The sequence below is a fragment of the Rhea pennata genome, chromosome 3 (assembly GCF_028389875.1).
Source record: "Rhea pennata isolate bPtePen1 chromosome 3, bPtePen1.pri, whole genome shotgun sequence".
Taxonomy (NCBI): Eukaryota; Metazoa; Chordata; class Aves; order Rheiformes; family Rheidae; genus Rhea; species Rhea pennata.
The window spans coordinates 60237154-60262028 of NC_084665.1; the positions used below are offsets into that span (position 1 = coordinate 60237154).

Consider the following 24875-nt stretch of genomic DNA (forward strand, 5'->3'; position numbering starts at 1 on the left):
GGCTTGCTTTTTTTTATAAGGAGCAGTGGCAGAGATGTGTTGGGTAGCAAGGGCTATTCTGCTGCAGTCTATCCCCAACCTGGAGCAACCATCAGGCTTGTTTAATGTTATTGATATTGGTGTCCCCTTTTCAGGGAAATCAATTGCTGAGGAGTGTTGATCAGTTGGCTGTGTAGATGGACCTTCCAAAGCTGAAGGTTTAAAGGGTTCATTGTAGTTGTTTGAAAAGATTTGAAAGAGAGAGACAGGCCTTCTTAATCAGGCCAGAATACGGTTTACAGCATTTGTTTGCAGCTGTGCCTCTGAAGCTTAGGACTAATTAACTGGGCCAGTTTCAGGCACACTCAAAGCCAAACTAAATGTGACAACTCTCAAATCACAAGGGAAGAGGTGAGAAAAGTAACACACCACAAAACATTGTGTAAGCCTGTTATTTGCCCTGTGGTGGCTCCACACACCTCCTGAGAACAGACACATGCATACACTGCTGTTGTCTAAGAAGTTCTGCGCATCAGAGAATAATTGTCTGTATGTTCAGAGGCGGGCAATACCATCTGAATGTTTTACAAAAGAGACACAAGAATCACAGTATGATAACGTGGGGTAACTCTGTATCTAGATCTGGAAAGCATTACAACAACTTGAAGCTATGTGTACACTAGGTAGTCAACAGGAGATCTATAGAGCAAAGCACTACTTGCTGAGGGCTTTGCATTGCATACTTTCAGGGGGTTACTTTTGACTAGCTCTAGTTTGGTCCCATGAACTGATCACTTGTTAGTACTTGGATCACATGGAAGCTTTCCTGGGACTAAACTTTCAGTATAATTTCATCCAAAAGCAATCCAGGTCATGCACTCTGAGACTGCTCCTGGGTATGAACAAAAGCAGAGTAAGTGAGGAGGACTAGGAGATGTGCTTCAAAACTGTACTCCCTAATTAAAATGCTAATATAGATGTATTGCAGGAGATTCATAATAAGACTATTATAAATAACAGTGGAAAAAGGAGGGAAGTGAATAAGGGTAAGGAAGGAGAAGATCAGGTTTAGCTCAGTTGGTTACAGCATGGTGCTAACAATGCCCGGGCCATGAATTTGATCCTTGTATGGGCCATTCATTTGGGGGTTGGACTAGATGATCTCCAGAGGTCCCTTCCAACCATACCAATTCTATGATCACCTTCAGCTCATCTCATGACATGTTTCAAACATGTTATCATTCATTCTATGATTCTATGATCTATATTAATAGAGCCAGAAACAGAAGATAGAAACTTTTTCTATCATCAGGTGCCTCCTTGCTCTCACACTGAATAGACAGAAGATTTATTACCCCCCAAGCTCTTAAGCAGGTTCTCCCAAACCTTCTGTCCCTCAGTGTGAGAAGCAGGAGCCCTATACCAATAGGACAGACCTTCCTCTTGTGACAAAAAGCAAGAAAAGAAGCAGTGACCTGGTACTCCTCTCCCTAAAAGCCACCTGATTAGGCTAGTGCTAAACCTGATATGCTTGCTAGTCATTTAGACCTGGAGAGCTGACATGATTCACAATACAATGCCCACCACTACTGCATACTGCTTCCTTATGGTGAGGGAATTTGCAGTTATTTTTGCCATAGTGAAAGAGGGACAAAAACACTTTACTTTTATGAATATACAAGAAAATGTCCACAGGAACATTCACCACTGAGCAGTCAACACACTGAAAGCTCTCATAGTTCACTGGGTCTTTTTTGTGTGTCCCTCCTCTTGTAAAATGTCTTACAAGCATTTTTACAAGCAAAACATCTGAGCAGAAGGTCTCTCTCTTATTAATTTGAACCCACAATGGTTTGATTCCTAATCTGGAATGACCCCAGTTCCCAGCCATGGAAGCTCATTCATTTATTCTAATCTATTGATAAGGTGCAGGTTGTGAGAAGAATCTGAAAGAACCAAAACACATTTAGTCCTCATAAAAACAGTGTGTTTAAATTTCAAAGTGCTTTCATTTTGTGATCTATCTCTAAGCAAAGATCCTAGCAGCTTGTTAATAGGACACAGTACTATAGATTTGCATCATGCTTCATCTCAGACTGTGTACATACACATTATGTAGTTCATACAGATACTTACCCCATGCCATGGCATATTAAACCAATAAAGAAAACCACAAAGAGGTGATGGGTGTACCAGAACACCTCATAGGATGACCTTCTGATGGGCTCCATGGATGAAGTCATGATCAGAACGAAAGCCACAGTAATCACAACTCCAGTTACTCCAGCTATGGTAGTTAGAATCTCTCCTGTTGTGTTCTAGAATAAGAAAAATATATTATTATTATTCTTGTTATTATTATTATTACATGTGATGCTGAAATTCTACTTGTATTTTCACATAGGAATAAAACCAAAACAGGAAACACAGGCAAGGCAAACATCTTTTTCACCCAAGACAGGACCCTGGATGGGAAAACATCACTCTTCTATTTCAACTTAGGCTTATCCTAGACAGATATGTGTTTGCTACCATTTGTTTGTTTGGGGAGTTGAAAGAAGGAAATTACACAATCTCAGTAGTGTTTTTATCTGTTTTTCTTATGTGAAAGTGTCTCAGAACAAAAAAAAAAAGTGATTAGAGAAATGAGAAGATTACACCTATAAGTGTAACAACCAAAATAGCTTACAAACCTGGCTATTCATGTCAAGGTGATAAAAAAGAAGTGCTAAGGCACCTGCAATCATAAAAAGAGTAGGCTACTTCGTCCTTATTTTACCTCAAAGTGTGTGGTTTTCTTACATACCCGAAATGGTATGTAAAAATGGCATGCTCTCATTTACCTAAATGGCATATCTCACTTACCTGTTCCTTGCACTTAAGATGTACTGGAGAATACTTATTTTTATGCTTTAAAATATCTATTTATATTTACATTTTTATGCTTGTTAGTGCTGAAACATTGATATCTTAGGCCATGACAAGATGACTAGCAGATCTCAGCATAGGTCTGTTACCTACTTCAGTCTAAATCCATCAAAATCAACTAAAGTGCAAATGAAGATATATTTTGAATACAATAGTCAGATGCTGATATCAGTTATATAAAATGCAGATCGGGAGGAACGGCAGTAAAAATCGCACACGTGAGAAGAGACTCAAGCTAAATATTCTGGCAGAGCGTAAATGAAGTCCCCATTTGGCCTGCAAAATACATCTGTGTTACTGGTGCTGATGCACAGGAATGAAGGGACTCAGCATGCCTTCCAGAGCCCGAGCTGGTACCACAGCTTATTAAGTGAGGAGAAAAAGAAAAACTATATTTTACTTGTAAAGTGCACTCATTTGATATGGAAATCCTAGAGATGATAAAATCCCACCTTGCTATTTTTACAGCCATTTTTACAGTAAAATCATTTTTTTTCAAAAGTTCACACTTGAGAGCACACAGAACATTTTCAAATTGGTGCCTGTGAAGAGTATGTTCAGATCCTATTACATATTAACAGGATTGATCTAGTGATGTTTTGAACATTTTCACTACAGTGGCTAGTTTGCATCTTAAGATGAAACAAGGAAAAATGTCAAAGACACTTAGTACATTGCTACTACAGAGGTATGATGAAACTGAAAAAAAATCCTGAATTGTTGCTCTCAGAACTTTCTTCTTTGAAGGTAGGAGCAATCTTTTATTTGCTTTCCTTCATAATTTATGAATTCTGAGTGTACCTACTAAGATACAAGTGGGCAATAAAAGAAATATAAGTATTAGAGGTTAGACTATAATCTAGACTGTAAATTGGCATGTAATTGTGGGGTATATTACTGTGAGAAGTCTGAAAAAGGATTTCAGAAAATGCTAGCCTTCTTTCTAAAGGGTATTTAGGATCTTAATGTTAATTAGAGGCCTACCGGCCAATTATGTCACTGCGGGAACACTTAGTGGAGAAAAAATGCATGTAAATAATCACTGAAAGATGGTAGGTTGCCATTCTGCAGTATGAGCTCTATTTTGTTTTTGGGGAACACATCACATGCATGTGGTGAGAGTGAGCACTGGGTATTCAGAAAGGGCTGTGCATTTAGTCCTTGCTTGCTGTCCTGTTCTGATAAACCTGACTCGTTTGTCAACATCAGAATCAGGACCTATGTATTCCTACTGCTGAGACCATTCATTTACTTGTTTTTCTTCAAATTTAAGTTTTAGTTACTTATTTGTTTGGAAAGGTGCAAAATCACATTATCTAAACTGAAAAAGAACAGAGAAAAAACAGGACAAAATGCTTCACAGCTGAAAAATACTACGAAATTGTACTGATGGCTGTCCAGCCATCATCTCACTTTGTTTCTTCTTTCAGTAGAGCACACTAGTTACTGAAAGAGCCTGCTCCTTGGTGCTTGAATGGCCTTTATTGCATGCTGCGTATGTGGGAATTTTCTGAAGAGCGGACACAATACACGTGGGAGTCTCAACAGTGAGACTCAAACCTGGAGTACACAACAGTATGCACAAGGAGGCAAATAACATCTATGTGATGTATGGCATAATGGGATAAAAAGAAAAAATTGATCAACTGCACTTCTTCTACATGCATGCATTGCAGAAAAAGGTCTGTTTTTCTTTATGTTATAAATAGGAGAAGGAAGAGCTCTAGCCTGTGAGATAACCTAGGGAGTGAATAGGTAGCACAATAACTTTTTCGCCAAAGCAAGCACAGACATTTGTTAGCAGGAGTGAGATGCCCATAGTCTTGTTTGGCTCTGAAGAACACACACCTGCATTAGCCTCACGGTGAACTGCCTCCTACAAGCAATGTGCCCTTGGATGATTTTTCACATGCAGTTCCCTGTGTATGCAAGCTCTCCATGTAACAGAGCAGACTCAACCTCTAAATTAGAAAGACATTGCACAACCATGGGGAGATCCAAATCGCAGCTGTGAAAGAAATATTTTTATGTACTATTATATTTTTTTCTAGAAAGAAAGAAGTTGCTGTTTGTTCTGTATATTGATAGCTGAATTTAGTTTTAAAAAATTCTTTGCAGCCTTATTTCATTGTCTGCTATTCATAACACTCCTGATCCTCCGCTCCTCCAGCTGCCTTCTGACAAACTAATTAAAATACCATAGACATTTCTTTGAGCTTAGTAACCTGAAAATTGCAGCTCTGAGTAAGTGTTTTCAGCTGAAATTGAGGTTAACCTCTGGCAGCACCTTCTCGCTCTGGTTAAAAGGCTTTGAAATACAGTTTTACTGACAAAAGTATCCACAGAGGAAAACTTTTTAGATGAGGAAAACCAAAAAGTGATAACTTACTGTTTCATGGGTCCTGATTGGGTTCAAGTAGCTTTCATGTGAGTTCTTGCCAAGGCCAGAAAGTTTATTCTGTAATTCCCCAGCTTCCTTCGATTGGCTCCTACGATACCGCTCTATGTTGATCAAGTGGGCAACAATATGGATGGCTGCATGAGAGGAAGAATGGCGTAAAATTGAAGATGCACTTGTACGTGTCTGCAATGCCGGAAGGAATATCATGAAGCACACTATGAACTATTCAAAAAGAGTTAAATTAAGAGTTGAGAGCCTCACATAGTAAGCTAGCAACAACAGGAAAATTTTGTTGGTGTCTAGTACGTAGAAACTAATTTGATTTGCAGAGAGAAAGAACAGCTCCAGTGTGATCTCCCATGTTGACTGTCAAGTGCCCTGCAGTCTTCAATGTCATAGAAGGAGGATCTCCTGAGAGATGAGATAAACACATTTGCCTCTGATTTATATAGTTCAAAATGAGGCAACTAAGTTTCGCAGTTTTAAATATGAGAAATTCTCAAATCCATTACAGAACAGTTGTCATTAATGCAAAATATTAAATACTTAAGGGTAGAAAACAACAATGAAAACAATTATACGTTTACAGTACAGCTATTAGGATGCACTATTTCTAGTTTTTATAATTAGCTTCTCATCATCATCTCTCTTTCAGTGTTTATCTGCTCCTGTGCCTGCCCACTAAAAAAAATTTTCTAAAGTGCAATAATTGAGGTAAAACAAATATGATCTGCTTCCCTGAACAATAATGTTCTCTTAGAATATATATTTTTTAAATTCTAATTGTCTATTTTCACAAAAATAATGCCATATTGAACTAGTCATCATCAACTAGTCATACAATGAAAATGCAGGGTTAAATGCATGAGGACTTTGACAATGCAAAGTCCTTTGGGTGCCTATCCACTTACTGAGCTCCATTGCTCTACGTGAGATAGAAGCTCCTATACAGTGCCTGGGGAGAGCTCTGGGCAGCAGAATGTGATTTAAAGCTGGACACTAACCATGGAAGTGCTCAAAGCAGCCAGGGCAAAAAGGAGGAAGATTACATTCTGCTCCTCAAGAGCAGCTTAGCCTACCTGTCCTGGCTGGGGAGGGGTTGTTTTCACTCTATTCTCCTGATGTGATCCTTGCAGAGCTGGACAAGGCGATGTGGCAAGCATGCACTGTGAATAGCTCTTAGATTGTACCTCATTCAAAAGACAGTGTTAGCCTAGGGCCCCCCTCCCTCTCGCACCATTGCTTTCCACCTGTTTTACCTCATTGCCTCATACTTAGGTACTCACTGGGGGATGAGAGACCTCTTTTAAAATCCTCTTTATACATAGCTTAAAGTAGGGACTTAAATCAAGGCACAAGTTCTAGTCACCAGACTGACTGGGTTATTCTCTTGTGAGCTGACTTCTGATGTAACCTTTAATAAAAATAATCAAATATTTATCGACACAGGGATCACAAGTGAATATTCCAAGTCATGAGCACCCACACTGCAAAATTAAGTTCCCATTTTTTCCTGAATCTTTGGCCCAACGAATAATAAATTATTTATAGAAACTGGAATAGCTTCAGTAGGATGGAGACCGAATCCAAATGGGTATGAGCTGCACAGAGATAAAATGAGCCTGGAAATTAGAAGACAGATTTAGGCCATCAGAGGAATGAGATTCTAAAATAACCTTTCAATAAACAGGATAATGGGATCAAGCAATCTAAGTGGCTTTAGGCTGGAGGTTGGTCAGTTTTATGAAATAGCGTATGTGACATGACTGTCAGCATTAGAAGGTATTGACTCGGTGACCCAGCATGTCTTGTGTATGTTTTTATGGATTAGGTTCTGTATGTGAAGCAATCTGGCCAGTGCTAGACTTGAGCACCTCCCTGGAGCTCACCTGTAAGACAGGGCTCCCAGCGACTTGGCAACGCCGGGACACTGGAAGCACTGCACTAGACCACGAGCAGAGAGTGAGATACACAGATTCAGACTGTCAAAACCCAAATGCCTGAGAGGCTTTGAGCTGTAGGGTTAGGTGACAGCTGTGCGGGGGCTGTGGCAATCTGTTCCCGAGAGTACAACTGATGGATAAGCAGTATATAAACACTGTTTATGTATTTAAGTGTAACAGCACTTTTAAGTGCTGAGTGGGAAGGAGGGGGAGCTGTTCCTACATGGAGCTCCTTTCAGAACAGATGTTTTGGCCTGGTGAGGGTGTTATCAGATTCAGCTGGATGGGAACCAAGTTGCTGCTTGATGAGGACCTGATTTCTCTGACATCTGAAAGAGCTCGCTCCAAGGCTGGGGGTTCAGGGTGGCTGCGGTAGGTTTTGGGGCTGCATGCTGCATGCAGTCCTGCACCTGACAAAGAGAGAAAAGTTTCCAAGACTGGAAGGCCTGACAATGAATTTTGGAGTGGACTTACGGTGAGCAGTTTTATCCTGCCATCTGCTACTGATTAGTGGCAAAATCAGTAATAGTACTTGGGACTCTTGTCTTCTATGCATGCATGATGTTCTTTATAACTCTCCTAATGATGCAAATAGTCATCATAGCCTTGGACTAGATGAATTTCACACAGTTTTACCATTGCTTTACCAAGGATTCCCTGTAATGTATAAACTGCAGGTTTTGGACTATTTCTGTTCACTTAAAATAGCAACATTCTCTAGAGACGGAAATTTGAATCTGTTTTCATAACAGAACACACATTGTCACTTTTCACCATTGGGATACACAGATTTTAGAAAATTAATACTGCACATTGTGAAGTTCTAATGCAAAATGATGAGATTTCTGTTGTTTAGAAGGCTATGAAGTCTTGCACTTTCCTCAAAATGCAAGAAAGTCTGTGATACGTACAAATTCAGCCAGATCAGCAGTGACAGGAACCCCAGTGCTAGCTGGTATATGCTGAGTGTTGAGACTGAGATGAGTTGGTAGTTCCTTCCAGACTTACAGAAATCCATGTGTAGAAATCCTAATAACGTATTTTCATTTGACTAGAAAAATATGGGTTGAACAGATGTGCTTTAGAAGTGCTTTTGCCTAAAATTTAATTGGGGGGGGTAATCATGTTGCAATTTTTTCTAAAAGAATAGATTAGATTTCTGCAACTTAACCTAGCAAGCTTCTGCAGGTTAGCCTAGTTGGCAGGCTTTTAGGAGACGCTGTTTTGTCCAACAGCATTTTATTCCACTTTATTGTAAGTGTTAACTGTCAGTGGAAACACCATCATACTCTCTTCTTTGGGATTTACCTCTTCTTCCCTCCTGGGTGACATTCATTCAAGCTTTCAACTACCTTTGTAGAGGGTATTGCAAGTGTAGAAGTCTGCCAGAGTAACTAAGATAGGTCTTTTCTGGAAGCTACTCTGTGGTAGCTGTTAATATGCAGAATATAATGACACACAGAAAAATATTAACATTCAAACTAATGCACTGAGTATGTTGGTTTACCTGGCTCTCCCATAATCTTGCCCTCAGTGTTATTAGATTAATACCTTTGATGGGTTTCTTGTGTGCTACTAGGAAAAAATGATGCAATCTAAAAGTGAATTATAGCTAGATGGTAGGAGTAATGCAAAGATCTAATTCCATTTTCAGTGTGGTTCATTTAATGCACAATAGTTGTAGCAGGCTAAAAAGTCTGGCACTGGATACATTGCCATTAGCTAAAATATTTTACATCCCTAAAGTGCATTTTCTGAAGGTCCTTTACATCTGCAGTGTACAGAATTTACCAAGCATTTCCAAAATTAGAATGTAAATTTCTGAAATCTGAGCTTACTGCATTTTATGTATATATATGTGCGTGTGCACACACATACACACACACAAATATATGCATATACGTGTGTACACACCACTAAGATAAGTTAGCCATGAATGCAAAGCTTAAGGTACTACATCTCAGTATTTTCTATTCAATGTTTTCCTCATTCTGCATGGCTAAATATAAACTAAAAGATAATCATGCAATTTTTAAAGCAAAGTTCTTTTTGATATCATTTCATGAAGACTGACGGATTCAGACTGTTGTTTTTAACAACATCTGGAACCTTTAAAGCACTTAACATGTATTAATTTGTATTTGACCCTGAGATGTTCTATCTAGTCCACCTCTGAGATCAAATAAAAGGTTTTATTGGAAAAAGGGAGGGGGAAAAGGGGTTGCTATTAGAGCATGGTGTTTACTGTACATGTTCTTAAATACAAAGAGATGTAATTAAATTATCTTGAAAGTCTGGTCAATTTAGCTAGTCTTATTCAGCCAATTGTGCCTTCAGTGAGGCATGCACAACTCTCACTGAACTAAACAGAAATTGCATGTGTTTATCTGAGGGCAAGATTTCCCTCTCTCTTTTCTGCATGCCTGTACAGGATAATAATCAAAATGGAGTTTGCTGTTAGGAGTTAAATGTTTTGGTTAACCGACCTATCATGAGAGAATCAAAGGGTCAAGCCTTGGCCTTTCTACCCACAGCAAGGAGAGCAGCTTCATAGAAATTTCACCAAAGCGCTGGGAATTCTGCACTAATGTAGCCTGAATTCTGATGCCACCCACTGCCTTGTGACACTCGTAGTTACATGAAATCCTTCATTCGGCTTCATATCATCTTTGTGAATGGAAAAAGCACAGACGATGTTAAAATTAGGACAATAGTCACCACACACAACTTATGCTAGGTTTTTTGAAAATGATTATCAGCATCAAACAAGAACTTGCCATGAGCCGCTAGCCAGGGGCTTATAAGCTTTAATGTAGTATAATCTTCTCCCCAACTACTTGCTAGGAAATCCAAGAGTTAAACAATCTGACTGAAGAAATGCAGTTTCATGGAAATTAGATGGAAACTTTCTGCAAATTCTGGAAGTACAAAACTAAATTTCAACTAAATCTCTTCTTAAGATAAGCATCGTCTTTCCTGAGAGATTCATAGTTTACACAAAAATGCGACTTTAATCACCAGAACCCATCACATAGCTACTTCTGTATCCTCACAATTAACAAAATGTGGTCAAAAATAGAAAGATTTTTTAGTTTTTTAGTTATAGCATTTTCAGTGCTTGGTAGAAGCCATGCATATCTGGTATCACTATACTTCTGTGTTTATTTTGCATGTTTTTAAAGGAATACACACTACTGGAAATTTTAAGCAGACGGAAACACTATTTCAAGCAGACTAATTCCAAAAAATTTCTCTTTCCATCCCTTCTTTCCCTTATTGCTTGAGCTTTATTCACATCATAATTCAAAGATTGTTGGAGCAATATATTTGTATAACTTTCTGCAAACATCAGAACAACACAAAAAGCAATTACTTCTTCAAGACATGCCAAAGTAAAAACAAAAGAATCCCTCTAATCACACCTTACTTTAGAAAATGTTTGGATTTGCTTTCTCATGATGGTAAAAACAACAGAGTAAGAGAAATGTGTTGTGCCAAACATTATTTATTTATCTCTCACAGATATCTTTAGGTTCAATGTATTGCCTCTCAACTTTGAATTAGAAAGTGTAGAATGATTTGCATTGATCAAGCTGAGAGTGAGTGAAACTATGATTTTATTCTAGCAGAGGTACAGGTCTATAAGGAAGATTTATTAGTGGGTGAATAACTCCCAGACAGCTCTTATCACAGACATGCATGCAGAACTCAGGAAGCCGAACTAAGCAGAATTCCCTTTACTGAATTTTCAATGATGCACTTGATTATAGATAGCATTGTTTACTCTCTCTTTCCTCTAGCTTCCCTTCTTCCACTAGTCTCTAATTATATCCTTTTATGACCTGACCAATTAAAGCCTGCATTTGAATTTGTTTTAGAGCTGATGAAAAATTAAAGCTACAGATGTACTTTTTCCAAAGCCACACACACCTCAGCTGAGCTGGTTGTTAGAAGCCAGACAATACTAATGTCACACTATTTTTAGTATGCTATTAAATAAATACGCTGGAATAGCACCACCTGGCAAGCTGAGATGAAAACATGTTACTTTAATAATAAAGTGGTCTACAATTCTATATTGTGAGGATAAGCTTAGTGATTTGATCTGCAAATTGGTTTAACTTCTTGCTGCCACATTTAGGCCATTGATCATATAAGGAGAGAGCATTAACTTAACTAAGAATGACTAAATTGCAATTCTCCGATAGGAGTTGACTATGCTTTTGTGTAACAAAAGGTTATACAGGTAGTACTTGTATAAATAATGCGTCAGGTGAGTGGAAAATAGCATCTCTCTATTTACACAGCATTTTAACGTTGTTAAATTTTATAATAAGGACCTCGATATGACTGTGGGTACCTCTTTACTGTAAGAGGAGGGAACTGTGTTTTTTTCACATAGTGTGCTATGAAGATTGAATATTTTTAATGCATTTTAAATTTAATTTCAGACAACTGTATTTCTGGCCCTTCTTTCCCCAAGGCTGACTATAAAATGACGTAGTGTTTCCCCATATTTGTTTCTCACTTATCTGTTAGGAAAGCATGAGTTCCCAAGTTGTTATGTTTTGCTCATCAGACTTCCCTGTATTTTGTTTTCTTCATCAATAATCTCATCAGATATTTGTCCATTTTCTATTCTGAAAAAAACCCAAACCTTCATTTTTTCCCTCAAGAGTGACAGAATTAAATAATGGTGCTTTCTGTCATTTGACATCAGCTCCTGTGTCTTTGTCTTTGGAACTGCTGAAGCCATAAAGTAATCACTTTTCTGATAAACTTGCACTTCCCAAACTGTCCACCTTAATGCACTAGCAAACATTTTATATGAATGCAACCCTTGAAAACATAAAAGGTTTGACTGTGCAGTTTTGCTTTCTTTTTGGAGCATGACAAATTATACACCAAGTAGAAGTTGGTTAATTTATATTCCTAGGTTGATTTGTTAATTAAAGAAGCAATGTTGCATTCTGTAGGAATCTGCTTTATGCTGAAACTGAACTCTGATAAATGAATGGACATGACAGATAAGCAAATCATTGTAATACATTATAGGATGCACATTCTCACCCTCCTGCCCTCCCCTCTAAAAACTTTCCCATTATATAAAAAGGACAAATTTTAGCTGTTGAATCTAGATGGCATTCCTGACCTATACTCAACCAACTATGGGGGGATACTAGTGTGATATACGTGCAAAGAAAAGCTGCTGCCTTGTATACAAAAAAAAGAATGTTGGAATTAATATTCTTCGATATTCTTCAATATTCAACCCTGACAGCCTCAGGGTACAAATTTTGTGTTACAATGTATTATGCTTAAGAATAACTCCAATAAACTTATTTATGTCCTTTTCCTTTAAAAAAGTTGGCTAACTCCCTTTGAGATCTTTGGTCATAGAGTGACTATAAAATATGGGACTTTCTTAAGCATCTGAAGATGTCCAAGATGAAAAAGATATTTTTGGAAATATGGGCTGGGACCACAGTCCACCAATGTCAAATCGTCCGAAGAGCAGTGGACTTCATGAGATCTAATTTCCAAAGAGAACAATATCCCCTGTCCCAGATACCTCTCCATCTTTATGTGCTTGTGCCCTCCTATTAGCCTTCATTCTTCCTTCTCTGCACATCCTCCTTCCTCATCGTCTCTTCTCTTCCCCCCATGTTGTCTAAATTCCCAGCTTCAGTCCACTCCAGGCCCTCTAACCACTTGGGACCAGGAGGGTGCCATGCCTTGCTCCCAGCCAGGCAAGCAAATGGCTCTAACTCAGCAAGTCTACAGGATAAACCAAACAGGTAACTTTTGATCTCAAGCTGCAGATTTTCCCTCAAGGGGGCCATTAGTTCCCTATACCCCCATCTATTTTTCCAAAAAGTTGTAGGACCTTAATGTTTTTGAGACAGCTAATTGTTTCAAATTTATTATCAGGTTAAAAAGTTACTGAAGAAGGGGATGTAGGGGTGGACAGAAGAGCAACATGACTCACAAGCACAATTTCCTTAAAAAATCAGACTACAAGGCTAGGTCTTCTCTCCAAACATCTATTCCCAGGATTTTAATAGAAGTTACTTGTACTAGATGCTAAGAGGGCACAAGTTGGTCAAGTTAACAAAAGAGCAACTAGTAGTTACTACCCAAGTAGAAAGTTTATTGACTGTTGAAAAAAAGATCACGAATGACTAATTGGATGGGACCTCTAAACCTATTTAAAGTTGCAGTCAGCAAACGATTGCACTAAAGCAGCACACGTGTCAGAGCTGATGGGGATTACAGCATGAGGCAGAATCACTGTGAAATTCAAAGCAGTTCAAAGGCAAAGAAGAAAAAAACTGAAAGCTTACTTGCATTTACAGCTATTCCATAGGCAACCATCTTGTGAAATACGATGTTTTTGTCAAGCTGTCTCCTCAGTGCTCCTCCACAGCACTCGGTGAAAAAGCAAAATTTGTTTTATATCATTCCTATTTACAACTGACACTTTAGACAGGAGAGAAGAGGAGTTCAGTACATTTAAAAATGAACCTTTGAAGGAATTCAGTGAAGATTTTGGTTTAGCCTTAACTTTGGGACCAAGGTAACTATTTTTGGCATAGCGACACTCCACGAGTTCTTAAAGCTCCTCAGCCTGTGTGGGGGCTCAGAAATGGATTCGATAAAACTCTGCAACATTCAGCGGTAACTTGTGAGCGGTTCTTCTGGGCTGGGCATTAGCTCGTCTGCTGAGGAACCGACACCGCAGCTGGTTACACGCACAGCCAGGCTGGGCCGCCTGCGTGCGCAGGTTCAGGTCATGTTGCACGATCACAGCTAAACTACCGGCAAGGGCAGCTCTCAGTGAAAACATTTTAGCTGCTTTCACGAAATGCAAACCCCAAGAGGGGCCTCGGCCTCAGGTGGGGCTGCACGCGTAGGTGTTACCGAGCCGCCTCTCCGCCGTCGCAAGCGCACGGCGGCGGTGTGCTGGCCGGCAGCTGCGCGGCTCCGCACCGCGCCAGCCCGGGGCTGTTATGTGCTGCAACGAGCCAAAACTAACACACGGTGCCGGCTCCGCGACAGCTCCTGCCGAGCTGCTTCACTGCCCCAACCGCGTTCGGGGCGTCTCAGTTGCGCGCTTGGCCTGGCCCAGCGCCGCGCCAAAGATCCCTGCGTTTATCCGTGCTGCTTCCTAGCTAATAAATCTTCCCAGCACGCGAGCACAGGTGGGCGCAGTGCCGAGACACCGTGCCGCCCGCAGGGGCGGCGGCTCCGGCGCGGCCCCGCTGCTTTGCGGCCACTCAGGTTCCTCCGTACCAGGCTCTTCAGGGTGACGTTGTTGTCCAGAAAGACAAAATCTATCGACTTTCCCAAATGTACCTTTGGGAAAGCATTCATTTCTCTAAGTTCTTACAGAGCACATAACTGTGTCTACAGATACTTATTGTTAATTTATGAATTGATTCAGCAGTCCGATAAGATTTCTTTCCCTAAATTCTCGGCTTCTGAATTCAGCCTGTTATAAACGAGCGTTGATTCCTGAGGACTGTCTGACATGTGACAATAGCCCAAAGAGAGCAAAGCAAAACTGAAGATAATAACCAGGTTACAACCAAAGGGCTTGCTCTGACTGTAATAATTCCCAGTCAGCTGAGGCCTTAGCTAGGCAGAGCTAAAGCCTTGAGCACGTCCTATGGGTGGTGCTGGGGCTAATACAAACGCCTTGGAACAGATGATCACTCACTTACCAAAACACGTGTTTACAGGAAGGGAGGAGCTGAACGGTGGCCACTCAGAAGCAAGTGTTTAAACATGTTCCTTTTCACCCTTACCGCACTTTTATCTATGCACTTACTCTGGTTTTCGCTTTGCAACTATGCAGGATACTCATGATGGATACGTATGTTCTCCATTTGGCTAAGTTGCATTCTTATGTCCCCTTTTTTAGCACCTCACTTTTCACTTCATGACACGGTGCTACGTAGCGGCTGCCAAAATCAATGTTGAGTTTAGAGTACTGTGTTAAACAAGCCATTGGTTTCTCTTCAGTCATGAATATCTGACAATTCAAACAGTAATAACTAGGCAATAGGGTACACACTTCTCTGTCAAAAATTAAAATTCCTTGGAAAATGTTTGATATGGACAATATTGCTGAACTGTAAAAATAAAAAGAGAAGGATAATATGGCTATTTGAGAAATGGTACTTACAGTGCTTGCTCCTCGTAAGAATGAAATAAGGTTTCTACTGACTGGCAGCAGGATTAGCATGCAGTTAAAATTAAGGCATGTTGCAGAAGCTCTCGCCCAAGCCAGAGTTGACTGTATGTATAGCAATATAAAGAAATTAGATTACAAATTTGGTATAGCAAGAACAAAAGAAAAGAAATACTATATTAACAAAAGAAAAGAAATACTATATTAACAAAATACTTTTATATGGGAAAATTACTGTTGAAGCATCAGGAAAACTATTGTCATGAAAGATGTGAAGAAAATCATCCTATGCATACGTTCTCCCTGTGAATCCCTTTAATAATCAAACTCATACTTACTCCCAGCATAATCCGTGTGTAAAGGTAAGCATCTTCAGCTTCATACCAGTGGAAGGTATCAATAAACAAATATAAATTCAGTCCCAGCCACACCACCTGCAAAACAGACAGGCCACAGATTAATAACACTTACAGTATTTTTACTGTATATAAAACTGGTTACAGTTATGGTTTTAAAATAATCTGAGGGATACTTGAAAATCAGTGTGCAATGCAGCTCTTGATCACAGGTGATAGAAATCAAAAATATTTGCTGGAATGAGGCTATCTTTTGGAAAATACAGGGTTAGATCCCCACATCCAATAGAAGATGCAGATGCTATTTACTGTGTGATGGCAAACTTGATCTTAGACACAGGATTTAGCTTGGATGCTAAAAAGCCAATAGAATCTAAAAGTAAGGAATTCTAGAAACGAAGGCAGTTAGGAGCTGAGGAGCTGGGGAGATCTACCCCCACCTCAGTTCACCAAAGCCTCTGAAAATAATTCAGAATACATTTTGAAATACAATTCCAAATCTCTGTTCCATTTATCTGAGAACTAAAGTACACAGACTTAGAAATAATTAAAAATAAAACAGTAAGACTTTAAATTGTTTTTAAGACTAGTTATAAAAAGGCTGCTGAATATTTTATAGCAAGTTTTACATTTAGCTTGGGAGTATTACTGTAAGCAAACCATAAAATGTCTTTTAAACAAGCTTAAAATATTTATATATGTCCAATTAGTTTTTTTTAATGCTAAAAATACTCACTAATAACAGGACTGACAGTTTTTCATTCAAAATCCAGCATCCCATCTTGAGTGCCTCTTCCTATGCTAGCAGCAGCTCACTTTTGCCTTCCAGTGTAACCTGAGGTCTCTGGCCATTCCTCAGGCTTTTCTACTAACTCTTTTGTCTTTAGATCTTAATAAGCATCTAGTTGGAGCTCTCTCTAGGAATTTTCTAATTAAGGACTCCCTGACAGGAACAGATCACATAACAGACATGTCTTATGACCTGGGCAAATAAATGCTGGTCATTGTCCAGTGCATCCTCTTTCCCAAGTCATTTCTCAGCAAATGAGAGATGCTTTCATTAAATTGTCCTCGCGTTTGTTTGGGAGGTTTTTTTGGCTTCCACTTTGCAGTTTGAACAGAGTGTAACAATTCTTCATGATTTGGCTTTTAATGCAATAGCAGATGGGAGCCTCCTTTGTGTGTATATAAGACAGGGGAATTGTTAAAAGAATCTCGGAGTGGCAAGTCGTTCAGTCAGAAGTCAGGAATCACCAGACTAGAGGCTGCGGGCGTAATATCCATCTGGATTTCTCATGATTGTGGATTATGGTAACCTTAAAATGAAGGATAGCTTACCATAATTCACTGCAGTCTTAAAATAAGAAATCATTTTCTCTTTTTCATGTCCACACCATTCGGTGTAAAGCTACTCATCCTACTGTCTCCTCTGCCTGGCTGGAAGAGAGGTAGCAACTGATTTCCTCCCAGCTTCTCTTTCAAGCCTCATAAACATCAGCTGCCTTCACCTCAGATCTGGGAGGGGAGGGTGCCTATTTCACAGGTAAGGAATGGAGGCCCAGAGAGATTATGGAAAAGACAAGTCCATTAATGGTGAGTGTGGATCCAGCAGTGCTTGGAGGTGCTCAGGACTCTGTGGCCCCCAACGTGTTCCTGACACAGCTCCTGCCCTTCGTATGTAGCAGGGACACTGCATCAGCAGCACTTATGGTACTCAGGAAATATAAGCCTCTTGCAAATATAATCCACAAAAACTGTCCGGGACCAGAGCTTACCATTTGGGGGGGGGGGGGGGGGGGGGAATTTTTTTTTTTTTTTTTTTTTTTTTTATATAATTTGTAAGAACAGATGTGCCTATTCCTCAAAGTTTGTCCTGAGGACTGTTCAGCCTATTTTCTTCTTCAGAGTTTATTCCAGTGAGGATTTAACAAGCCACCTGCAAAAATGAGTCAGCAGGATTCAGTACCTCTCAGCAAGATCAAAACCTTTTGACAGGTCAGTTTATCAGAGAACACTGTTAGTCTATTCAAGACGTTCCTTATTAGGTAGTTATTTGAACAGCTAGCACTGTGATGATATTTAATGCGAAGAACACATTTTCTGATTTTCTTTCACTAGGAGAGAAGAATAATTTATTGCTTTACTGCACTCTCTAAACGGAAATCCCTTTTCCTTTGCCTTGCTTAAACTGTGGAACTGGTAGCAATTGATCTTCCTGGGGGAAGGAGACTGAAATCTCTCACCAAGGCTACACTGTCAGCAGCCACTGCAGGAAGGTCTTCCCGGATGACCAAGTCTTAGCTCCTCTTTTGCCCTGTCCTGATTAGCACTCTTGATTTATCCCTGGCTCCGCTCTGCCAGGAGCTGTGTGAAATCTGCCTACGGTGGTTTCATTCCTTCTCCAGTAAAACCATTTCGTAAAGACCTTCCTCAGCTGAATCCTGAAGGAGACATTTCTTTGACAAAATAGCAAACATCTTTCTAGATGTTGCTTGAGACAATACCCTCAAATATGAATCTAATAAATTTTTGTGTTTCTAAAATACAAAGAACCATAGGAAATAATACTGAGATTTGAAATGATTGTTAAGCTCAGGTACTTCTTTTAACAAGGACAAATGACCATCAACATGCATTACCAGAACCACTGACATGCTACTTTGAATGTTCTGAATACAAGTATTTACAAGAGATTTATTCTGAGCTTTATTTTTCCTATACGATAGGATTAAACATATTTTATTAACAAACTCGATAACAAACCTAGTGCAGTAATTGTCCATTGTCCATTATGTGACTTGATATAGGCTATTGCCACAACCATTTTCTTTATAGTTGCTCACGATAATGCAGGAGCTAGCAAGATAGTGACTATTGCTATATTTTTCAGAGTGGTCAAAAGAAGAGGAAACAAGGGAGAAGGGAAGAGGAATGTGCAAAGGGTGAGGAGAAATACTGGTAAGGTCATATGCCAATTTTAACTACGTTAAGGGGAGGCAGTATCTGGATTAGCTGCACTTCAAAGGGAAATGCTGCACTGAGATGTTCTGCTTTGAAGTTCAGCGATCCAGACAGCAATTTTCTAAAATGAGTCAAAACTGGCATCTGAAATAGATTTTTTTTCAGAGTACAGCAGATTCATATGCTGGTTTAGGCTCCAAAATTTGTCTGGATCAGCAGCTGTACTTCAAAGCAGCACATCTCACTACAGCATTTGACTTTGAAGTGCATGTGGTCCAGATGCCAGTGTTCTTAAAGGAGCCGATGAATCAAATGCACTTTATTTTTTGTCTGTTGAAACAGCTATGTTTTTTTTATATATATGACGATAATGTGTGTGGTCTTCAATATGGTATCTATCAATAAAAACATAAAACTAACACAAAAGCTCTTTATAGCTTCATTTTCTACAAAGGGACTGATCATCACCATTTTATTATACTGATTTGCAGTGATCTCAGCCAATTTCTAGCACAAACTATTCAGACAAGACTCAGGGAGGGATATTTTATTGATTAAAGAACTAACTATGTTTCATTTTGTTATTGTTTTATCATTATTGTGAGATGCAATTGTCCTGAAAAGGAAGTGGAATAAGGATGAAAAGGGATTTGTTCTGTGGGCTCAGGAAAAAGCAGCGCTGAGCGTGCGGAGTTCCCCTGCAAGAAACAGGCAACTCCATCATTAGCTTAAAAGGTCACTTTTTGCATGGAAAGAGGTTTATGAGGTGCTGAATTCTTCTGTGTAAGTATCTCTGCATTAATATCAATGTTTATATCAATTACTGCTACAGGTCCCTCTTGCAGTTAGTTCTATTTGATGACAGTCTCTGTCTGAAGTCTGTCTCATGTTTTAAAGTACTTTCCACAGTGCTTACCCTTTACAAGATGAATTAATTATTAACATTAGACTGCATATACATACAAGTATACGTGTATGCATATGAATATGACTTTTACTAGTCCATCTCAATGCTAATATTGGATATGTATGCTTTCTTTCTCAAAGACAAAATCATTTCAATTGACTCTGAATTCTGCCCAAGTCCTCTTATAGTTCTTGTGTGTGTGTTTGACTTTATGTCTGATAGTAACTTGGATGAATTCAGTGTGCCTCTATGCTACACACAGAGATGGATAGAGGTAAAAAGTGAACCAGAGGATCAGGGTGCTTTAATTTTGCCAGTCATCTGACAGCCATTTACTTGCTGGTTATATCAGAGTGTATGCTATGTATTAGACTATACAAAATGGTAGAGCTGCTGTATTCTGCCATTTTTATATTATATCCCTATAATATTTAAGAAGTGAGTGGGAGATTTGTCTCTATGGAATGGATGAAGAAATTGCACAGTGTATTTCATAAACCATTCAGCTTTCCTGGAGAGAGAAGCTGCTGATGCTGATTAGAGTGCAAACTTCTTTTTCTTTTTTTTTCCTTTAAAGATAATTCTGAAGAAACAGAGGCCAAGGTTCAGCATTGGTTGGTTCAGCTTTGTAAAAGAAACTTATTGAATTTCTATAAACAGTGACTGAGTGACTAGTAGCAGAAAAACAGCTATATCATTTTTAGAGATTTTCTTATAGTTTTTTTAATTTAAGTACCTCATTAATGTTAATGGATTTTTTTAATGAACTGTACTCGCATTACAGATGGGGGAACTGTTTTGCAGTTTGAGAACATTCAAAAAACCCCTAAAGCTCTGAAAGACTAATGTAATATTAGTATTAGTATTGTCAGTGCCAAAGATTCAAAAATCATCAGATGATTGTTCTAAAATGTATAAAATTAAAAACAAAAGTGTACGGTTGGCAGGGGGTTGCTGACTGAGCACTGAGACTTCAAGGGCATCTGGCCCCTCATTTTCAGCTCATCTCTCTAACCATGTGTTTATTTTTTTAATAAAAGGCACAAATTCTGCTAAAAGTCTTGGCTGCAGGAAGTGGGATTGAACAAAAAAATATGCAGTTATCAAAAAACTTGTGATACAGTTGCCAGTATTAGCAATGGTATAGTAAGTATTGACTTCTGTTCTCCTCTATATTCTATGGTCAGTTGCCTGGAATGAGGCCTCAAGATCTTCTTAATTTTTTTTTTGGACAATAGCTAAAAGAAATTTGCATCTGCATTATGTCCACAAACTTAGTCATTGACTAGAATGCATAAAATGGAGAGAAAGACTTCTATCTTTATTCAGAAAAGAAGGAACAAAATTTAACTCCAACAACAAATGTTGGCTGTAGTTCCAGAAGTCAGTGGAAGAAAACGAACACACAGGTTTGATACACCAGATGGTTGTGCTCAGAGGGACCTTGTCAGGCTGCAGAAATAGGCCAGGAAGAGTCTCCTGAAGTTTAGCAAGAGGAAGTGTGGAGTCCTGCACCTGGGAAGGAAAACCCCAAGCAGCAGTACTGACTGAGGGCCAGCTGGCTGGAGAGTAGCTTTGCAGAAAAGGCCCTGGGAGTCCTGGTGGGCAGCAAGGTGACCGTGAGTCAGCAATGCAGCCCTGCAGCAAAGAAGGGCAACAGTCTTCTGGGCTGCATTAGGCAGAGTATGGCCATCAGGTTCCATTCTGCTCAGCTCTGGTGAGGACACATCTGGAGTTCTCTGTCTAGTCCTGGGCTCTCCAGTACGGGAGAGAAATGGGCATACTGGAATGAATCCAGCAGAAAGGGACTGGAGCATCATCCTCATATGAGGAGACACCAGGAGAACTTGGATTGTTCAGCCTGGTGAAGGGAAGGCTCAGGAAGATCTTACCAATATGTGTATAGATACATGATGGATAAATATGAAATGTGTATAAATAAAGAGAGAGATCCAGGCTCTTCTCAGTGGTATTCAGTGACAGGACAAGAAGCAATGGGCACAAACTGAAATACAGGAAATTCCAGTTAAACATAGAGAATAAACTTTTTTCCTGTGAGGGTGGTTGAACACTAGCATAGGTTTCCCAGAGAGTAGAAACTTGTGGAGTGTCCATCCTTGGAGCTATTCAAAACCAGCTGGACATGGCCCTGAGCAACCTGTTTGAGGTGACCATGCTCTGAGCAGAGGGGATTGGAGTAAACAATTTCCAGAGATCCCTTCCAACCTCAGCGACTCAGTGATATCTGTAATTCTGTGGTCTCCACTTAGTTTATTAAAACAAAATGGATTAAACATTCTGAAGGTTTCTTAACCGAGACTATGAACATACTTAATTTCACTAAATTAATTTGTCCTTTGTTAGAAGTTTTAGGAAGAAGTTATTGGATTAAGCTGATTTTATTTCTGGCTGTTATTCAGAACTTTGTGATCCCATTAGCAGTCAGCTTTTATGAGGATGAAATATTTTCAAGTGCTACATTGAATATTTTCAGCGGAATATTTTATAGCAATTTTGGTTGATACAGTCTTAAATTCTTTCACTGGGTACATCAAGAATAATGATAAGGTGAGAATACAGATATTTTGGTGACTACATATACCCTTAAAAGAAGCAGCCATGACATGAATAAAGGCTTTCATTAAATTAATGGAAGGCCTCGTATATAGGTATGCTTTTTAAGACTCCTGGCTCCAAGTCATTTTTCCAAAAAACACATCATAGAACAAATTCCCCATTTGCATAGCAGTAAAATTACCAGAGTTGATAAAACTGTATGTTATCTGAATGGTTTTCAGACAGTGAATTATTTCCTCTCATTTGGACTTTATATTACTTCCCAAATTCATTCTGAGATTATTATTAAATCCTGTTCCATATTAAATTAAAAATGAAATACAGTTTGCCCAGCACAGGAGCATTTAAGGGTCATTTCTAGGTACTCCCTGATGTCAGTTGTCATATACACATGCAGGATGAGCAGCGTTACCTGCAGATGACAATTCAAAAATACAGGTCAAGCACTAAGCATTCACATAGGAGGAAGCATTTTCTAGTATGTTCAGAGTGGAAAATGTATTTTCAAGTAATTACAGGCCATCATTTTTAACACTGCAGTGTGGCAATATATAAAAGTGTAAGCTGTAAGTATTCTGGACTCATTTCTCTGCCACTAAAATGTTATTTGCTTCCATTACCTTAAATTCAAATAAGCCAGTGGCACTGTCTATAAAGAATCTCTCTATTGTGAGAGCAAGCCATGAAGAGGCATAGGCAGCAGCAGAGAATAAAGAACCAATTCACCGAGAAGAGGTGAAGAAAGAAACTGGGAGGATGACACAGACGTTTTAACAATATTTTCGTATTCTAAACAATAGGACCCTTGTGAACAAAAGTTTACAAGTGATGACTGATTCTAGTTTCATACTACTTTCAACATTTTCCCCCTCACGTCTCTATCTCCTCACCCAAACGCCTATTCCTAAAAGCCCTGTAATTTTTAGCAACTAAAACTATTTAGTTTTATGTCATACGTCACCATCTTACAGTGATAGTGTGCCAGAGGTAGAAAAAACTCTTCCGTTTAAAATTCGTACCAGATTAAATCTGCTGTGGATAAAGTGTCCCAAAGTTCAAGAGGTTGCAGGTGTTGGTATCCAGCGACAGGACAAGAAGCAATGGGCACAAACTGAAATACAGGGAATTCCACTTAAGCATAGAGAAAAAACTTCTTTCCTGTGAGGGTGGTTGAACACTAGCATAGGTTTACCAGAGAGTAGGAAACTTGTGGAGTGTCCATCCTTGGAGCTATTCAAAACCAGCTGGACATGGCCCTGATTTGATCCTCAAAGTCTAAACTGAATTTTGAGCAATTCCTTTCAAATATGTCCCAAGATTTACTCTTCCTCACCTATAGCAGCATAGTTCCCAATCAGTGGGTCAGAGACAGCAAGGAGAAGACAGCAGGAGGCCAGGCCACCCTTTTCTTACCAATCCTCTCTGGGAAAAGCACCACCTCAAAGTCTAAACTGAATTTTGAGCAATTCCTTTCAAATATGTCCCAAGATTTACTCTTCCTCATCTATAGCAGCATAGTTTCCAATCAGTGGGTCAGAGACAGCAAGGAGAAGACAGCAGGAGGCCAGGCCACCCTTTTCTTACCAATCCTCTCTGGGAAAAGCACCAGGGACTTCTTCTTCTCCCCACCTCCACCCAGACAGTGACACTCTTATGTCCCTCCTGACCCACTACTGTCATCAGTGCCATCTTGAGGCCGTGGCCCCTCGCCACCACCCTGGCTATGCCTGCTCACTGTGGACGTTGCCCTGAGCCACCATCAGCCAGCACCAGGGCTCTGCCAAGGGCATCTTCAGTTATTTTGCACAGAGTTTAGATTAAATGTTGCGTGTATTTTCTGGCTTTGTGCTGGCTGTGATTTCTATAGAGCTGCAAATGAATCTCATTTTAAGTATGGATGTAGTGGTAGCTGCAAGAACATGGTGACTAAAGTATTTACTGTATGCCTTTTTATGTTTTAGTTTCAACTTAATCTAATGAATTCAATTTTGTTGAAGGTTTTCCCAGGATAGTGTTTTAAAATGGAGGAGATCAAAGTGAGTTTGTATAAAGATATTGCTTATTTCAGATCTCTAAGAAGTTTTACCTTTTGACTGTGTTTTGCAAATAAAGAATCTAAAAGATACTTAAAGGACTACCAATAATGTGCTATTAATTAAAAAGCTGAATAACCTAATTTCTAGTTTATTTTTTAGAAACACGTATTTGAGGGTAGTCTATTTACAAATCATGCCAATTTATCAATAATTTTAACAGCAATTTGGTTAAAATATTCTGTTTCATGTACTGTGATTCCAAAAGAATATGGGAAAATAACATTTTTTTTCATTCAAAATAATACATGCCATTTTATTGGTAGCTCTTGCTGAGATGAGGTTAAGTAGTTATAAAAAGAAAACTCAAAAGGGAAGGTTAAGTGACTTCCCAAAGGAGACACAGCAATTGCCAATAGGGCCATGACTAAAATTAAGAAGTTTTAGACACCTGTTCAGACTTTCAGTTTACCAGAATTTTTCTGTTTTTGCTATTGTATACAACAAGATTAAAACACCAGTAATGCAATAAGCAATGTTAATTGCTACAGTAGCAGAGAAAATAATAACACGTGATCACAAAATCCAAATATTTT

General features: G+C 39.1%; 1 protein-coding gene across 1 annotated transcript in view; it reads right to left on the reverse strand.

Moving 5' to 3' along the window:
* Window positions 1-16582, reverse strand: part of NOX3 (NADPH oxidase 3) — a 39441-nt gene extending 22859 nt beyond the window's left edge. Inside the window, exons 1-6 of the mRNA XM_062573736.1 lie at window positions 16538-16582; window positions 15784-15879; window positions 15440-15550; window positions 13596-13680; window positions 5297-5442; window positions 2116-2297 (exon numbers count right to left, since the gene is read on the reverse strand). Coding sequence (XP_062429720.1) covers window positions 2116-2297; window positions 5297-5442; window positions 13596-13680; window positions 15440-15550; window positions 15784-15879; window positions 16538-16582 — 665 coding nt within the window. The remainder of the gene's footprint in view (window positions 1-2115; window positions 2298-5296; window positions 5443-13595; window positions 13681-15439; window positions 15551-15783; window positions 15880-16537) is intronic.
* Window positions 16583-24875: the final 8293 nt, after the last annotated feature.